Raw genomic sequence first — 15,288 nt, 5'->3', positions numbered from 1 at the left:
TTACCAAGAAACAGTGATTTTAAAAAAAATATTTCAAGTTGTATGAAGACCATTATGTCATGCATTTTAAAAAAATATCAGTGGCAATTGCCCAAGCCTTTTAAAGTGAAAATGACAATCTCATTAAGAACGTGAAAAATATTTTTGCTAAGACAGTGATTTTATTCAGAAGATAAACTCTGGTATTTTAGAAAAGTATCCACCTGCTTGTTATTAAGTAATTTAGTAACTCAGATATGCTTTCTTGTCACGAGAGCCTCAAAGCCCTCAGCTACATGTGTGTCATCCGCACTGAGCGCCTAGGCCATACGAGCAGGGAGCCCTAGAGTAAGTAAAGACCATGTTGGTCTAACATCCAATAATCAGATAAAAATACTCTGTTTAAAGCAGAAGCTATATAGGTGCTTCTTTAATCTTTGGAAGCTCTTACATTATTGGACTATTTCAGATATGGCTTCTCCATTTACAAAGAAATGTACACACTTTTCAAAAACTACCTATCAGTAGTAAATGTCAAACTGCTTTGAAGAACGAAGAAGAAGAATTTGTGAACTGTGACATTACCTTTTTATTTACATGTTAAAGAGGCTGATTACTGGTTTAGCTGGCTGAATATACTATACTACACATGAAATTACAGTCAAGATTACACTTTATTTTTAAATCAGATTGTGCTTATTTTCCCTCAAATGTTTCAATTTGGATTGAGTTTACAAAATCTGACTAATGAGGCTGATCACACGCTGACTCTGTCACCCAGTGCTTAGACAAGCTCCGGCTGGGGCCTGAGGTGTGGAGAGAGGCAAGGCCGTGCTGTGGTAACTGGCCTTTTCTGCTGCAGGGGCCAGACTCCGTCCTAAGGCAGAATACTTTGAATCCCTCACAATGGCTGCATTATTTTTAGGAGTCTGTAATACACATTGAGGTGGCCTTGGATAGATTTTTAGAAAGAGGGATTTAATTACTTCAAAGCTACATGATTTTTTTATTATATCGATAAATTATTTCAAGGACATCTATTTTCTAAAACAAAAAATTAGAATTGAAACCCCAAGCGGCAACTAATTTTAGTGACAGCTGTTTTTCCTTTCCGGAGGGGATCTTCCCCTTTAGAACTCATCTGGACACATGAATGTCTTGGTGATCCTGAACATCTAGAGTCGCCTGCGCTGACACCGCCTCAGCGCTAGCATTAGCTCAGAAGCAACCTGAAAACCTTCACCAAGTATCAGTGACTCCCCTTTCTGGAACCATCTCCCCATCTTTGTTTTATCCTGCCTGTTACTTACTAAAGCAGGAAGGATTTCAAATATATATTTAGCCTGACTTCGTAAGGCCTCGGCGACATGAAAACTCAGCTCAAAGGCACGCTGAGCTTCCCTCCTCAAGATATTCGAAAGCACCATCCCCACCCCCAGCCTCGTCTGATCTCGTGGTGCGCTGTCTCCATCTCACCTCGTGACTGCAGAGTTAGAACGTACTGCCTTCTGACCCACCCCTGAAGAGAAAAACCAAGAATCGTAGCCCCTCTCCTTCCATCCACTTCTCCCTTGTCTTAGCAGCCAAGCCTACAGGAAGGCCTGGTGGGTACCATGACAGCCAGGGGGGCAGACAGCTGGGGACAGGCCCTGGTGTCCGTGAGGCCCCTCGGGGGGCGGGGGGCGTGCTTGTCCAGCTGGCCGCGGCCCCCGTTTGCTGGGCGGTGGCACCCGGGAAGAGGAGGGGACACTCTGTGTGGTCAGAAGGGCCTCCCTCATCTGCGCACGGTCTCTGCCAGCCCAGAGGCGGGCACAGCACGTGTCACCCCGGGGGCAGCAGGAGTGCTTTACCCAGAACAGGCTAGGAGCTATGGAACGTGAACTGTGGGCCCTGCCTGCGCTCTTTCCGATAAAGGAACGAGATGGTCTCAGAAAGTCGACTTGTACACCTTGATATGGAGGAGGACAAGTGGTGGACACACCTCTCCACAAGAGTCACAGGCTGGCAGGACCTCACCTGGGACTAGTGTCATGTTGCTACAACTTAACACCACCAGTCACTTGGCATTTGGAGAGAGACTCCCTCCTGACAGATGTCAGGAGCTGTGCCACAGAGCAGCCACCTCATTCTAGAAAAGACAGAGCAACCACACTGCACTTGTGAGGAGAGTGGACTCAGCCGCCCCAGGCTCCCGCAGTGCTCAGGTGTAGGACACAGCGGTGAGGAGGATGCCCTTTCACCTTCGAATTTAAAGTCTGCATCTGCCATCTGTCACCCACTGCTTCTGCAAGTCGTTAACTGCCTCTACAGTTCCCGGAACCCAGACTCAGATCTGAGGCCAAACCAGAGAAACCCGAGTCAGTTCTGGAAGTCTGCGGGAGGGAATGGAGAGGCCAGATTTTGTGGTGGACTGGGTTTGTGTGCATGCCTGGGGGTAAAGTTTCTGGAAAAGCCAGCTTCTCTAAATTCACTCCAGTGTTTCTAGAGTGGTGAAAAGAAATCCACTTCCATAAAATGCAATGTATGGGAAAGCCAGCTGGAGGCCAAAACAGAAGCACAACATAATCTGAGCTGGAAAAGAGAGCCACCGCCCGTTTCTTATGCAGGATCAGTGGGGTTCCCTGTCATCTACTCTGCTGCCTTCAGAGGTGTCTAGCCACCGTTTTCCACACAGGAACGTTAAGGTTACAGATCCTCCCATTTTACAGACATTGCCATGTTAAAATTAAGAGTGATAAGACCAGAAACCAAAGTGACCTCTTCTCTCTCACACCTCCATCTGGCACAACTGCCCAAAAGTCAGGCCTTATTTTTTGGTAAATTTTGATTTTTTTTTTTTTTTCATAATTAACCATATTTGATTTGTAAGAGAGAAAAGGTATCTGAACTTGAATCTGGAATTAAAAAAGCAGGGTTTTTTTTTTTTTTAATGAAAAATGCTATTTCAAGAAAAATAAATATATCTAACTTCAACAGCCTTTTGTTACTCTGTGCATTTGTTCCTGGATCAGTTTAATGACAAAGATTTAAAAGAGTAATTCTAAAGTCACATGCAATATGTTATTTTTATGTGCCTGATTTGATACAGTGAGCTACCGTCTTCACAGCTTTGTGTCATCCCAACTTGGAAATAATAACGTAAGCAAGGAAATGTTATAATTCTGCAAACTGTTTGCTACTATAATTTCAGGGACTACGCTTTGAAATGAAAGCAGAAAGTACATGTCCTATTAAATAGGTTTATCTAGATGAGCCAGTTAGAAAGCATCTACACTTTTCATTTCTCTTCAAAAGGAAAGGAGAGGTTAGCAGTACATTTAAAGAATAGTATCAAATATACAAATTCTTTCCTGACAGAATTCCTCTCTAGGAAACAGGGCACAAGAGATATACAGGTAATAAATAGTTTTACATCAGAAGGTAAGAGATTTGGTACAAGTAATTCCAGGCCAGCTAAACAAAGCAGTAACAGAGCTCTGTAAGAACATGTTACAAGCACTGAAAACTCTACAGAATTTAAACGAACACGTCCCCTTGGTGAAATAATTTGGCAGGTATTTACAATTCAGAACAACAAAATGTCAAACTGTAAGGCATGAAATATATCTCGGCGGACCATGCTCTGACACATTCCTTCTGTCCCGTTAGGTACACGGTGGCTGGACATGTTCTGGCACTTTTGTTTTTCTGGTGATTTGTTAATTTCCCATAATGATATTCATTTGCAACGCAATTTGGCCACCAGGTATGCTATGCTCAGGAAGAGCCACGCAATCAGTAGATTGGGGCTCAGAGCTAGTAAAGGGATGGAACAGAGGAGGCTGGGGTCTAGTCTTAAGTCTCGGATGGGCACCAGGCCGCTCAAGTTCTTCTGGGTGACTACCTCCCGTGTTCCAATGCTGTGAAAAGGAAGAAGTTGGGAGAAAGGAAAAGAAAAAGGGAAAGAAAATAAAGGAAAAGGAGAGATGCATGCAATGGATTTTTTTCAAAAGTATGGGGAAAAAAAAGAGGAGAACCAAAAGGTAAGATTTAAAAAAAAAACATGGAATGAAGCCACAACACAAAGAAAAAGATGATATGCAGAAAAGGGTGTAAAAGGGATACCAAAACAAAACGAGCACAGTTACAAGAAAAAAAGGAGAGAAAGAGAAGGGAAAATAAGAAAAAAGTACTGTAATCTACTGAAAACAAACACGTGTAGGCCGACTAAATGGTTTTCCATGTTCACTCCCCCGGCTTCTAAGCACACGCCATGCTGCCCCGCCATGCTTGCACATGCGGCCAGACGTGGACTCCAAAGAGCAGGCTGAACATGAAGAACCATCGGGGGCGTTTGACCTTCTCACAGGTGCCTGAGCGGCAGGTGGTGCAGCTTACTTCGCCAAAGCTGCCTCCTGATTAAACACTCAGATGATAACCGTTTCCCTTCAGTATCAACTGCAGGCAGAGCCCTCACCAGACTCGCCTTGGCTTCTAGGCTGCGCAGCGGCAGGGTGTGAGCTACCATTCCGAGTCACCGTTCTGTGGGATGGGGTCCACCAAGAATGGAGTCCAGCCCAGCTCACTGCAAACTGGGGGCCTGTCCCCCTTTGGTGCTACCGAAGAAATGTGCTGAGGTGAGGCTCCCGGAGGACCCTGGACGCCCTGGATGTGCCATTCTCACGGGGGACGCTTCTCATGCCACGAGCACTGGCCCCGGCCAGGGCGGTCTCGGGGGCCACTGGGGCTACTTAGGAAGGCCCACTGTTGTGTTTCGGCCCCTGCACTGGGGACGGAGGGGCACCACCAGCAGGGAGCTGGAATGGGCTCCGACAGCAAGAGCCCGGCGTGCGCATCTCTCCCAGCTCCCTGGTGTCCCAAGGCAGCCTGAAACAGGCGCTGGTGGGAGTGTTTATGCCACAGAAATTGGCAAACAAGACAGATCAGGTTGTGGTTTTGGTTTTTGTCTTTGGAGAGAGCTGGCTGTCAAGCACTTGCTAGCACAGCACTGGCCAGTGCTCACCCTGGGCCTCCAGGACACCAGACAGCCCGAGTGTCAGCCCTGCCCCTCCCCCAGCCCACCTGCCCCAGCGGCCCCACCCCGCTCGCTGCCTGCGTGCTCTGCTCCTCCGTCGGGCAAGATGCAAGCCAGAAAGCAAGAGAACCACCGCAGGGCATGGCCAAATCTCCTGCTGCCTCCTTAGGGCTCAGGGCCGCCCAGCGGCTCCTGGCCACGCCGCAGCCGGAAACACCAGCTCCCGACCAGCCACCTGGGGCCTGCAGCCTATGAACAGACACGTCTTCCCCACACGGGATAATCCAAACAACAGAGAAGTCAGGGGTAAGAGTGTCACATGGAAACAAATGCATGAGGTCAGGTGGACAAGGGCGTGGCGAGCACGGCACCCGGGGCTGCTGCTCTGAGGATCCCGGGGGCGGCAGAGGCGAGATGGCATCGAGCTTTGCTTTGGTTTTTAATAACTTCTTCAATGATTATTAAGGTAACGTATGTTCACGGCAGAGGTTTTAGAAAATTCAGAAACACCTAAATAAACGTAAAAAAGACATCCATGATTGGAGGCAGACGGGGGTTTCAGAGAAGCCGAGGGAGGCCAAGGGAACGATGCCCGTCCCCTGGGGGGGAGGCCCTTCCCTGCTCAGGGCCCCGGGGTCCCTGCCGCGACGTAGGGAAGCAAGGCCGACTTCCCAGGCTCAGCAGCGCTCAGGGCAGGGGCAGGATGGTCACCCAGAGGGCGGCGGGGCAGCCCCCGGGGCGCTGGGTGTGACTGCTGTGGGGGCGACCTGTCAGTCTGTATTAAAGGCCCTACAAGGGTGTACACTTTTTAACCTAAGGAATCAACAGGGCAGACGTGGGTAGGAGAAAACACAAGGGTATTCACTGCACCCTTATTTAAAGTGCTGACACACCATACACAGCTTAAAGAGTCAAGGACAGCAAATTGGATAAATTACGGTGTGCTAAACGTGGTAAGGCCCGCATTCATTAACCTGAAAAAACGCTCAGACAGTTAAGTGAGAACAGTAGGCTAAAACAGTGGGCAGAATTACACATCTCACTGCATCTGTTTGTGCATATGTTTTGTGTACTATTCAGGGACTGGGTAAGTTGACCAATGTGTGGGTTAAGCACACTCACACTCATACGTATGTATCTGAACACGCATCGGGATGTTAGCAGTGTTCCTTGTAGCAGCAGGAATACGGAGAATTGTCCTGTGGGGTGTGGGATGGTGCGGAAGTCACCGGAGTAGGGGCTTATGTGGATTTTCTGATTTTCCTACGAGGAAGAGCAATCACCCACGTGATCAAAGTTCTGAGAGTGCCTCGTGTGTCGTCAGCCTCCCAGTTCACCTGTGCACGTGTGGGTAACTGCCCACAGCCCCTTGGCGGGCTGCAGGCCAGCAGATGGGGCCACCTGTGTGGCTAAGGAGCCACCTGCTCCCTGGTCTCCCGAGACCTTTGAGCTCAAATGCAGTCTGAACTGTTGTTTTCATCGAATGTGTTCACAGAGCCAAGACTGGATAGAGGCCTGGACCGAGGGGTACCAACTACACCTGACGCGCGCCTACGGCACGGACCTCATCCTAACATCCGCCCCACAGCTAGAGCTGTGTCGCTCCATTTTTCTCATCTCTCTGCGGCCGGCGGCCTGCGTCTCGCCAGCGCGGTCCTCCCCTCCACCTCGCAGCTGACCGCACCAGGGACGCCGAGACCCCACCGCCTCCCTGAGGCCGAGGCAGGGAGAGTGTGAACTTTCTAAAAGTGCATCAACAGGCAGCCCTGAGGTCACGAGGTTTGGGTGAACTTGGAAAGACCAAACAGGACCAAATGGTTCCAGTTCTACAAAACGCTACTGTCAAGAGGCAGGCGCTCAGGCATCGCTTTCGTGTACGACTGTGAGAAGGTGAAACGGCAGAGACATACAGAAAGGATAAGAGAATTGAATGCTTTGAAGAATTTGGTGAGAGGACAAATGGTACAGAACATTCAGTAGAAGTGACTTGGAAACGAGACTAGAACAGCATTGGCAGCCACATGGAAGAAGACAGGAGGAGCAGGTTTCTTATCCTTTCTTTTGGTACGTGAGGGGAGGCGCTCCCCGGCAGTGCCGGAAACAAGGCATCGCTTGACAGCGGACAGAGGTTTAGTCCCAGGTTTCATCCTGCAAACACGCCTGCTGCCTCAGAATCAGAACATCATTAGGGCAAGGTGGCCACGGCACAGGGACAGGGGAGGGGCTGCTGCCAGGAAACACTCACTGGACACTGGGCTCATGAAAGCAAACCCAGCCCACCGCTGGGAGAAGCAGAGCCAACCGGCACAGCCTGCGGACGCTCGGTTTGAAGAGAGGCAACGCGGGATGGGAACAGCCGGGGCCTGCTGGGATGCCCGGGCCCTGAGTCGCACCCACAGCAAGATGAGTGGCCGGGGGACACCGGGAGCCAAAGGGCAGCCACACGGCCGCCTCCGAGCTCACCACCTCCCTCCCCGCTGCCTCAGCTCGCCCGCTTCAGTGCGGTCCCGCTCAGACACAGCGCCGGCTCTTTTCTCCCCCTGACTCAAAAGAGGACACTGGATGTGACGTGCCTGGAGTTTGACTTGGCAGACGTGGAGGAATTTTCCAAAGCCAAACTAGAGCGCGGCCGCCGGGCCCGGGGGACTCACCTGCGCATGCACTCCAGGGCCTGCGTGAAGACCTGCGGGGCCATGCCGTGCTCGTGCTGCAGGATCAGGCACTGCTCCAGCGTCACCGACATGGCCGTGCGGTCCTTGGCGCTCTTGCAGCTGGTGAACCGCACCCCATTGAGGCGGCGGCAGATCTGCCGACGGGAAGGCAGGCTTTGCTTAGAGGGAGACGGGACAGGTCGCTGCCCTGGGCAACCTCCCGGGGCCTCTCCTACAGGACGCCGCTGCCTCTCGGGGGCCCCGCCGTCTGCTCAGCCACCTTCCCAGCTCTGCCTGGACCAGCCCTTTGCTGCCCACCCCCCGGGGTAGGTCAGAGAGCTCCCAGGATGCCCAGCCCCTGCCAAGTCTCTAGGCCTTTCTGGAAGTTACAGCACAGACCCACTGGTCTCTACACTCTTCCTCGTCTGCACAGGTGGGAACAGCTCAGCAGACCCACTTCCCTGTGGCCACCTCCTGCCCACCAGGCTCCCCTCCAGCTCGACCCGGGGCCCTGGTACAGGGCCCAGGGCACCTCCCCTCCCAAGTGAGGGGCTCGCGTGGAGGGCAGCCCCCCTGCTGAGAAAAGGCCGCCTCAGGGCACCTCCTCCCCGCCATGGAAGGACACCTGGGGGCATCTGCTCTGCACCACTAGGAGCAATCCTAGGCACACAGTCCCCGAATCGAGAAAGCCCTAGAACAAAAGACTTTTTTTTTTTTGATGTAAGTTTGTGGCAGCCTCATTTGGCAACATGACCAGCTCTTGAGTGGATGTCAAACTATCTCCAATTTTTATTTATCCCATTTTGTATACATATTCATACTTTTCAGTAAGACAGCAAGACAGGAGTTTGATTCCAGAGTGCTGCCCCCGATGCCCCGGGGGTGTGAGATCGCCCACGCGCACCACGTCGCACACAGGTCATGTGCACCCTATCACACGCCTCGGTGCCAACCGTACACCGTATCACCTTTCTGAAACATGGAGCCCTGTGAATTCTAAAACACCTGCCCACGAGAGCTTCAGATAAGGGCCTGTGGACCCGTAGGAGATGCTGCATTGTGAGAACAACGTGGGTATCTCACGAAAAACCATGTGACCTAACGCCAGTGGGCTCCATGACCTGCTGTTCTCAGAAAAACACCAGAGGCGCTGCGGGCTGCCCTACAGACGGCCCCGTGCCTGCTTCTTGGGCCAAGAGGCCTCGGCCGAGACCACGCAGCCTCTGCCAGGGATGCCACTCTACAGAGGGCACAGTGTGGTCCTAAGCACTGTGTCTGGAGAAGGACAAGACAGAAAGGACCCAAACAAGTTCAGCCAAGACCATCAGGAGGAAGATGGGCATCTTGTGAGAATAGACAAAAAATTTTTAAAAAGATGAAAAAAAAAAGATTCTAAGCAGCCCCTGAGCTAGGTGAAGAGTGAATTAATAAAATCATAACCGATGAAGTGAACGTGGACGTGCTCACTAAATTCCACAGGCTGGAGAGTTCATGACCCAGACACGTGGCATAAACCAGAACTACAAAGAGGGTCAAAGAAAGTTACATTCATAGATGGTGGATCCAGAGCTCCATGAGGTTCTGGAAGGTGCAGCAGGGTGGCCACAGGTGCATGCCTGCACAAGAGGGCATCCTGCAGCACCAGGCTCCAGTCTTTGCCGGGGGACTATCAGCCACTTTGGGGTGCTGGCGGGTCTCCCCATGTGTGAATTAGGCCCGACTAATAATATTCCAACTCTGTGGGAGTCCCAGTGTGGACGGGTCCCCTCATCAGGGGTGAGTGAGTGAGTGAATGAAACTGCCCTGATACCCGGGCTCAGAGCAGGAACTCCACAAACAAATTGGTGAGAAAGTATCTGAGGTCTTATAAGGCCTTCGTTTCAGGGGAAATGAGGAGATCTGAGCAGCAGTGTACTAGAAATATTCTTTAAAGAGATGGCAAAGGTCCCAGAGATCTCCCTTTGAACCGATTCAAAGATGCAGCAGGCCGTGAGCTCTAGCTGGTTATCGCCTGTGCGGGCTTTGGAAGGGGACAACTGTCATCAGCCTGGTTATTCCACGTCCGAGGGGGTAGATTCTGTGTCAGGCTTATCAGAATTCGGCCGGCCCTAAAGTAAGCAGCTCACGGGCAACTCTCCTTGTGTCCGTATGGAGAAAGCTGTTCTCTTCACTCCTGGCTGAGGTTCTAATTTGTTGTTATTAACGTTTTTTCCCTCACCTCAGCAGCTTGCCAGAGAATGTCAACGTTCTTGTTCTTCCTGGCGTGCACGTTCTGACCCAGGAACCGCAGCAGCTCCGGCAGGCACGTCTGGCTCCGAGATCGAGGTAGGCCTGGAAGAGAGACGGGGTCGTGGAGCTGGGGCCGCCCGCGGGGACTTACTTAGCCCACGGCAGCCAGGGCTGCCGGAAACGGCCAATGGATGAGTCCCGGCCGGTGTCGGAGGTTCAGTGTGATTGAAGCAAGAAGGGAGGCCTGTGTTCAGGGACTGGGCCTGGTGGCCAGCACGGTGAGCACTCCGTTACTTTCACTGCCACTTCAGTGCCACCTGCAAAGGGCAACCACCCGGCCTCCTTTCAGCTCTTTCGAGGGGCTGGAGGGGGAGCTCGCATCATCGAGAATGGGAGGGAGTGAGGGAGATCCATCAGGTCTTCAGAACCGCTGCCAGGGCTGGAGGATGCTTAGGGCTGGGGGTGGCGACACTGAGGGGGCCGCCACCCTTGGGGGAGGTGGGAAGGGCAGCCTCCTCCACCGCAACAGTGTCCAGGCTGCTCCAGGACCCCTCCAGCTGGAAGATCAGTCAGACCACCTCACCTCAGAAGCCTGGAATTTTCAAACACCAGGACCACCAGAGGAGAAGGGAAGAGCCTCGAGGTCACATCTACGGAAGACAGCCAGGGGGCCTGAATCCGCAAATCACCACCAACTGTGGGATGGACCTATGCGTCCGCTTCCACCGCACAACCTCCCCGGTGCACGCAGGATCCCACGCCAGCCACTTCACGCTGCTGCTCGGTGCCCAGCACCACGCTGCGCCGGAGACCGGGCCAGAGGGCTCGGCATGTGACGGGGGCTGTGGGAACCCAGAGGCCGCGACCCAGGGCCTCCTGGAGGAGACACACGGCCTGACCTCCGGCCCGATTAGCGACACTGGCGCCCCAGCGGACTTGGGGGCACTCGCTGGTGGGCCCCATCTCCAGCCTCACGGACACGCGTAACTTCTGGGCTGAGGGCCACGCGGGCTGCGGCACCCCCAGCATCCTGGGCCATGGGCAGTGCTACTGGCTCTGGATGCCGCAGGCCTCGCCCTTCCCGGGCCTTTACCCCCGGGGCCACTTCACGTCTCCCGGGGCCTTGCCTCACGGGAAACCGCCGCCCTCCAAATGTTGAGCACAAGTCTCCCCCTCCTGACCACAAGGCTCCTGATCCCCCAGCGTGGCCCTTCCGTCTCAGGGCACCCCGGCCAGGGGCTGGCCCAGCACACGCTCCCGTCCCCTCCGTCCACGCCTGGGCGGCCAGCACTGTCCCCGCCTCCAGAGCAGCTGGAAGGTGGGCGTTGGCCACAGGCCACCTGGCCTGACCCGGGTTCCTTGGGGGACCTGCCCTCCATGCCTCAGTGTCACTATACGTCAAATGGGTATGAAACCAAGCCCGCCTCCCAAGGCTGCTGTGGAATCAGTTAGATAATTCATGGGAAGTGTGTAGAAGGCCTGGCACGTGCAAGGACCGGACAGATCTGTCACTGGTCACTATGATCACTGTGGAAGAACATGGGTATCTGGGATCCCGAGAGCCCAGGTGCCATGACCTTCAGCTGAGTCCTCAGAAAAGCGTTTTACTGACCTCTTAAACGTCATCGCTTTCGAGCTTGGTTGCAGCACACGGGGATCACCCGGGGAGTTTCTAAACCTCCGGAGGCCGAGGCCCCGCCCTCTACACGCTGAGCTGGGCCCCTGGCAAGAGGGTTTTCCCAGGTTCCCCAGTGTATTCCGATGTGTGGTCAGTGCCAGAGCCGCGACGGCTCCGACAGCACCTGTCCCAAGCCTCCTTCACGGCCGCCAAGCCCAGTGCTGGGCTCAACGCCCGCAGTTCATGGGGAGACGAGGCCCCCCGCTTGAGCTCCTGTGCCCACACCATGTCCCCCCACTCGCTCGCGGGCCCCGACCTGGCCCTGCAGGATCTCCAGTCCTGCCATCCTCTGGCATCTCGCAGGCCTGTTTTTCTAGCCCCTTCGCTCGGGCCTTTAAGACCCTTCCATCCCCGGCGCTCCAGGCCTGTTTCCCGCCTCCCCACCTGCCAGCCCTCAGTCCCTGCCGGCCTCCGGCCACTCGAGGCCGTGCAGTCTGGTCGCCCACCCGCCCCGCCGCAGCCCCGCCACAGGGCGACTGTGAGACGCCCCTCAGACACCAGCAGGGCCCCTCGGCTCTGCGCCCACCCGGCCCAGCCTCCATGCGAGCCCTCCCCAGGGTCTGTCCCCAGCGCCTTCGTGTCTTGCACGGTGACCTTGGGCATGAAAGCAGCCGACCACATTGGTGACAGGGCGGGAAGCAGGGGAGGATCTGCAGCAGCATCAGGAAGGTCTCTAAGCAAACCTCAGACCCCTCAAGGGACAAAAGACAGCGGGTGGAGACCTGCTGTAGTGAAGAAATACTTACAATCCTCTGGCAAAACTTCCTTAAACTGCTCGAAGTAGGAATTTAACCGCACCAAGCTCTCCACGTTGATAACTTCTTGTAAAGACGTGTCGCCAAACCTTCAGAGGTCACAGGGGGACACCATTAGTTGGCTAATGTCGCTTTCTCTAGCGCCACGGTGACCGCGTTAAAGGTAACGATGTCAATTCTCTCGATCCTTCTGGCGCACGTCTAGATTCTAAGCCACGTTCCTCCCCCCAAGCTTCAGGGCATCTCTCCCGTGTTGGTGACAAGTCTGAATATGTTTCATGAGCAGGAACCCTACGTGACCTGCGGCAGGCATGCCTGCGAGACGCCCAGGCCCTTGGGCAGCCCCGCTGCGCGGCCCCGGGTCCCCGTCCTCCCACCCCGGAGGCGCCCGGGAGCGCGGCCGGCAGTGGCGCTCTGGCTGGGGAACCAGGACAGTCCCATCTTCAAATCGGAAGCGCCCTGCTGCTGGATGACCAGACCCGACCAGCTGTTCCTGCTGGACGGAGTGCAGGGCCCCAGCGCTCCCCTCACCACACAGGGAGCCAGGCCCGCGGGGAGCCGGGAGGAAAGCCACCCGTGAGGAAGGCGCAGGTGCTCATCAAACACGCAGCCCTGGAGTCCCAGGCCTGGACGCACACCCCCTCCACCACTTCCTGCCCGGCGACCTCCGTGCATGGCAGCCTCTTCACAGTCCCAAAGTCATCCCTCGGGGGGCAGGATGCCCTCCTGTGGGTCCACCGCAACCCAACCACCCCGATGCCCAAAATGGCTTTTTCTCCAGGCACCTGCTCCCTCGGGCTCGCCCTGGGACACAGGTGAGCTGGCCTTGTTTAGGAGCAGGCAAGCAAGCAGAGCACAGACCCTGCCTCCCGTGTCCCCCGTCCGCCGCCACGTCCTCCGCCACCTGGCCCTCTGATCGCTCCGGTCCGGCCTGGCCTCAGCCCTTTGCAGAAACCTTTCCAGAAACACCTTTGTCAGAAATCGCTCTTGCAGTCAGGAACAGCAGCTGCCAGACGCAGGGAACGTCACCTCCTCCTGAGGACACCGCCTTGCTGGGGGCCCCGACACTGCCCACTCTCCCTGAAGTGGCCGCCTCACCTCTGGCCACACCTTCCAGATCTCTGCTTCCTGGGCCGGCACCCTCAGCCTCAGGCCAGCTCTCCAGCTGCTCCCCCAGCGTGACCCCCTCCCGGTAGGACCAGCTGCTCACCACCCACCGAGAGGCCTGCTCTGTCCCTGTCCTCGTCGCCTCTCACGCCTGCCCCGCTGCAGACCACGTCTCGGCTCTCCAGTCTGTCCCTCCCCATCTGCGCTGGCCCTGCCTGACCCAGGTCGCCGCCTCCGGCCCGGACGCTTCCCGACAAGCCCCTCGTCACGCCTGACCCCTCACATCCTTCCAGCACGTGGCCGGCAGATGACCTTCTTCAGATGTGACTTTGATGGTGTCCTGTCCCACTGCAAGGTCCCGTGTGGGGAGGACCCGACACCTGGGCATCAATGGACACTGACCACTGGGCTCAGAAAGCTCAACAGGAATATGGCATATCGTCCTGGAGACCAAACGTCCTTAACAGCAAGTACTTTAAGATACCTTTTAGTTCTAAAACACGTAGACCACATGCATGTAACGACGTGACAGGAAAGGTTTTCACGTACCAGTAGAAGGTCATTAGAAGCTACACACACCCAAACCCCTCCTCCTCTCCAACACCTGCACACACTCTTGCCCACGTGGGCACACGTGACTCTTCCCTGCTGCCTGGCAGGTGACCCTCGAGGAGTTTACGAGGCACAGGCCTTCAGGACCGAGGCGTAGCTCTATGCCTGGCATCCAGGCCTCTCCGTCCTCACCCCTGCCCACTGCTGCCTGCTACCTGAGCCTCCAGCCCCACCTGGCTTCTCCCCACCTGCCTTTGTTCAGGCTCCTTGGCCTGGGATGCCAGGTCTCTCCTCCACCTCCTCATATAGCCAACTCCTACTTACTCTTTAAAACCCACTTCCAGGAAGCCCTCCCAGACCCTTTGAGGCCTCACCAGGGCCCCTACTCCCCGCATCCATCTTAATCCTTGCAGCCACATCTCTCTGCTACCAGCCCAAGTCTCTCGAGGACACAGACCTCGTCTGGCTCATCTTTGTGTTCCAGCACCAAAGAGGAGCCCGGTGTGTGGCTGAACTTAAGGGAAGGAGGGATAACAAAGTCCACGTGGCCCTCAGAGCCCGAAGAGGACTAAGTACACGCTCTCCAGCAGCTCAGTGACCGACGCAGCCCCTGGCCCACAGAGGTGGGCCGGCACGCACCTCTCGGCCAGCGTCTGCTGCTCGTTGATGCCCACGTTGAAAAGCACAGGCTGCACTCGCAGCAGCATCCCGCTCTGGATCTCCCGGGGCAGGGCGTCAAACAGGGGGCCCGGCAGGGGGATCCGCACGTTAAAGCCATCCCTGAAACGCAGAGGAAGAGGAGGGTCAGGCCTGCGACAGGGAGACGCGAGACAGGCGAGCAAGGAGAGGAAGGCCCTGCTGGCCTCAGGACGGGAGAGCAGCCTGGCCCGGCTCGGAGGTCTCCTAGCTGCTGGTCCCCGACCTGCACAGGGCTGTGACATGAATGTAGCGGGCCGGGATGCGCGTTTCCAGCTGAATGAAACGTGCATCACGTGTGATGAACACAGATTAAAACACTGCGCTAGTTCTGAGAATCAGAAAAACATTTCTACCGATTTCCTGTGATGACGGGAAGCATGTCGGTTGATGCGTTAGAAGTGGCCTGAGTGACTTTGAAGGTCACGTTCCTCAAGTCCATGATCCCAAGGCTCATGTCCTCCAGCATGGCCAGCTCCTCCCCTGGAGGCAAGAGAGGGAAAGGGCTGTCAGGCAGAGGGGACCTGCGCTCTCCCCGGGACTCAGCGTGGCCACGGAAGGACGGCCATGAGCTCAGGGTGGCCGTGACGAGGCGGTGAGAGTTGCGGGGAGGCTGGCCAAGTGCCT

General features: G+C 55.2%; 1 protein-coding gene across 11 annotated transcripts in view; it reads right to left on the bottom strand.

Annotated features, from left to right (window-relative positions):
- INPP4A (inositol polyphosphate-4-phosphatase type I A) overlaps positions 1-15,288 on the bottom strand; it is a 147,981-nt gene that overhangs the window by 21,970 nt on the left and 110,723 nt on the right. For 6 of the 11 annotated variants that reach the window (XR_008618809.1, XR_008618812.1, XR_008618810.1 and 3 more), the window contains exons 20-24: positions 15,018-15,144; positions 14,605-14,745; positions 12,298-12,395; positions 9,863-9,975; positions 7,645-7,799 (exon numbers count right to left, since the gene is read on the bottom strand). Coding sequence is in view for 7 of the 11 variants with exons in the window: in XM_028496757.2 (XP_028352558.1) it covers positions 7,645-7,799; positions 9,863-9,975; positions 12,298-12,395; positions 14,605-14,745; positions 15,018-15,144 (634 nt within the window). In the remaining 4 variants the exon portion in view is untranslated. Of the gene's footprint in view, positions 1-3,216; positions 3,879-7,644; positions 7,800-9,862; positions 9,976-12,297; positions 12,396-14,604; positions 14,746-15,017; positions 15,145-15,288 lie in introns of those variants that run through there. The other 5 variants (XM_055088913.1, XM_055088914.1, XM_055088915.1 and 2 more) reach the window with 3 other exon arrangements.

Source organism: Physeter macrocephalus, chromosome 12 (assembly GCF_002837175.3).
Source record: "Physeter macrocephalus isolate SW-GA chromosome 12, ASM283717v5, whole genome shotgun sequence".
Lineage (NCBI taxonomy): Eukaryota > Metazoa > Chordata > Mammalia > Artiodactyla > Physeteridae > Physeter > Physeter macrocephalus.
This window is presented reverse-complemented; position numbering and strand designations above follow the sequence as displayed.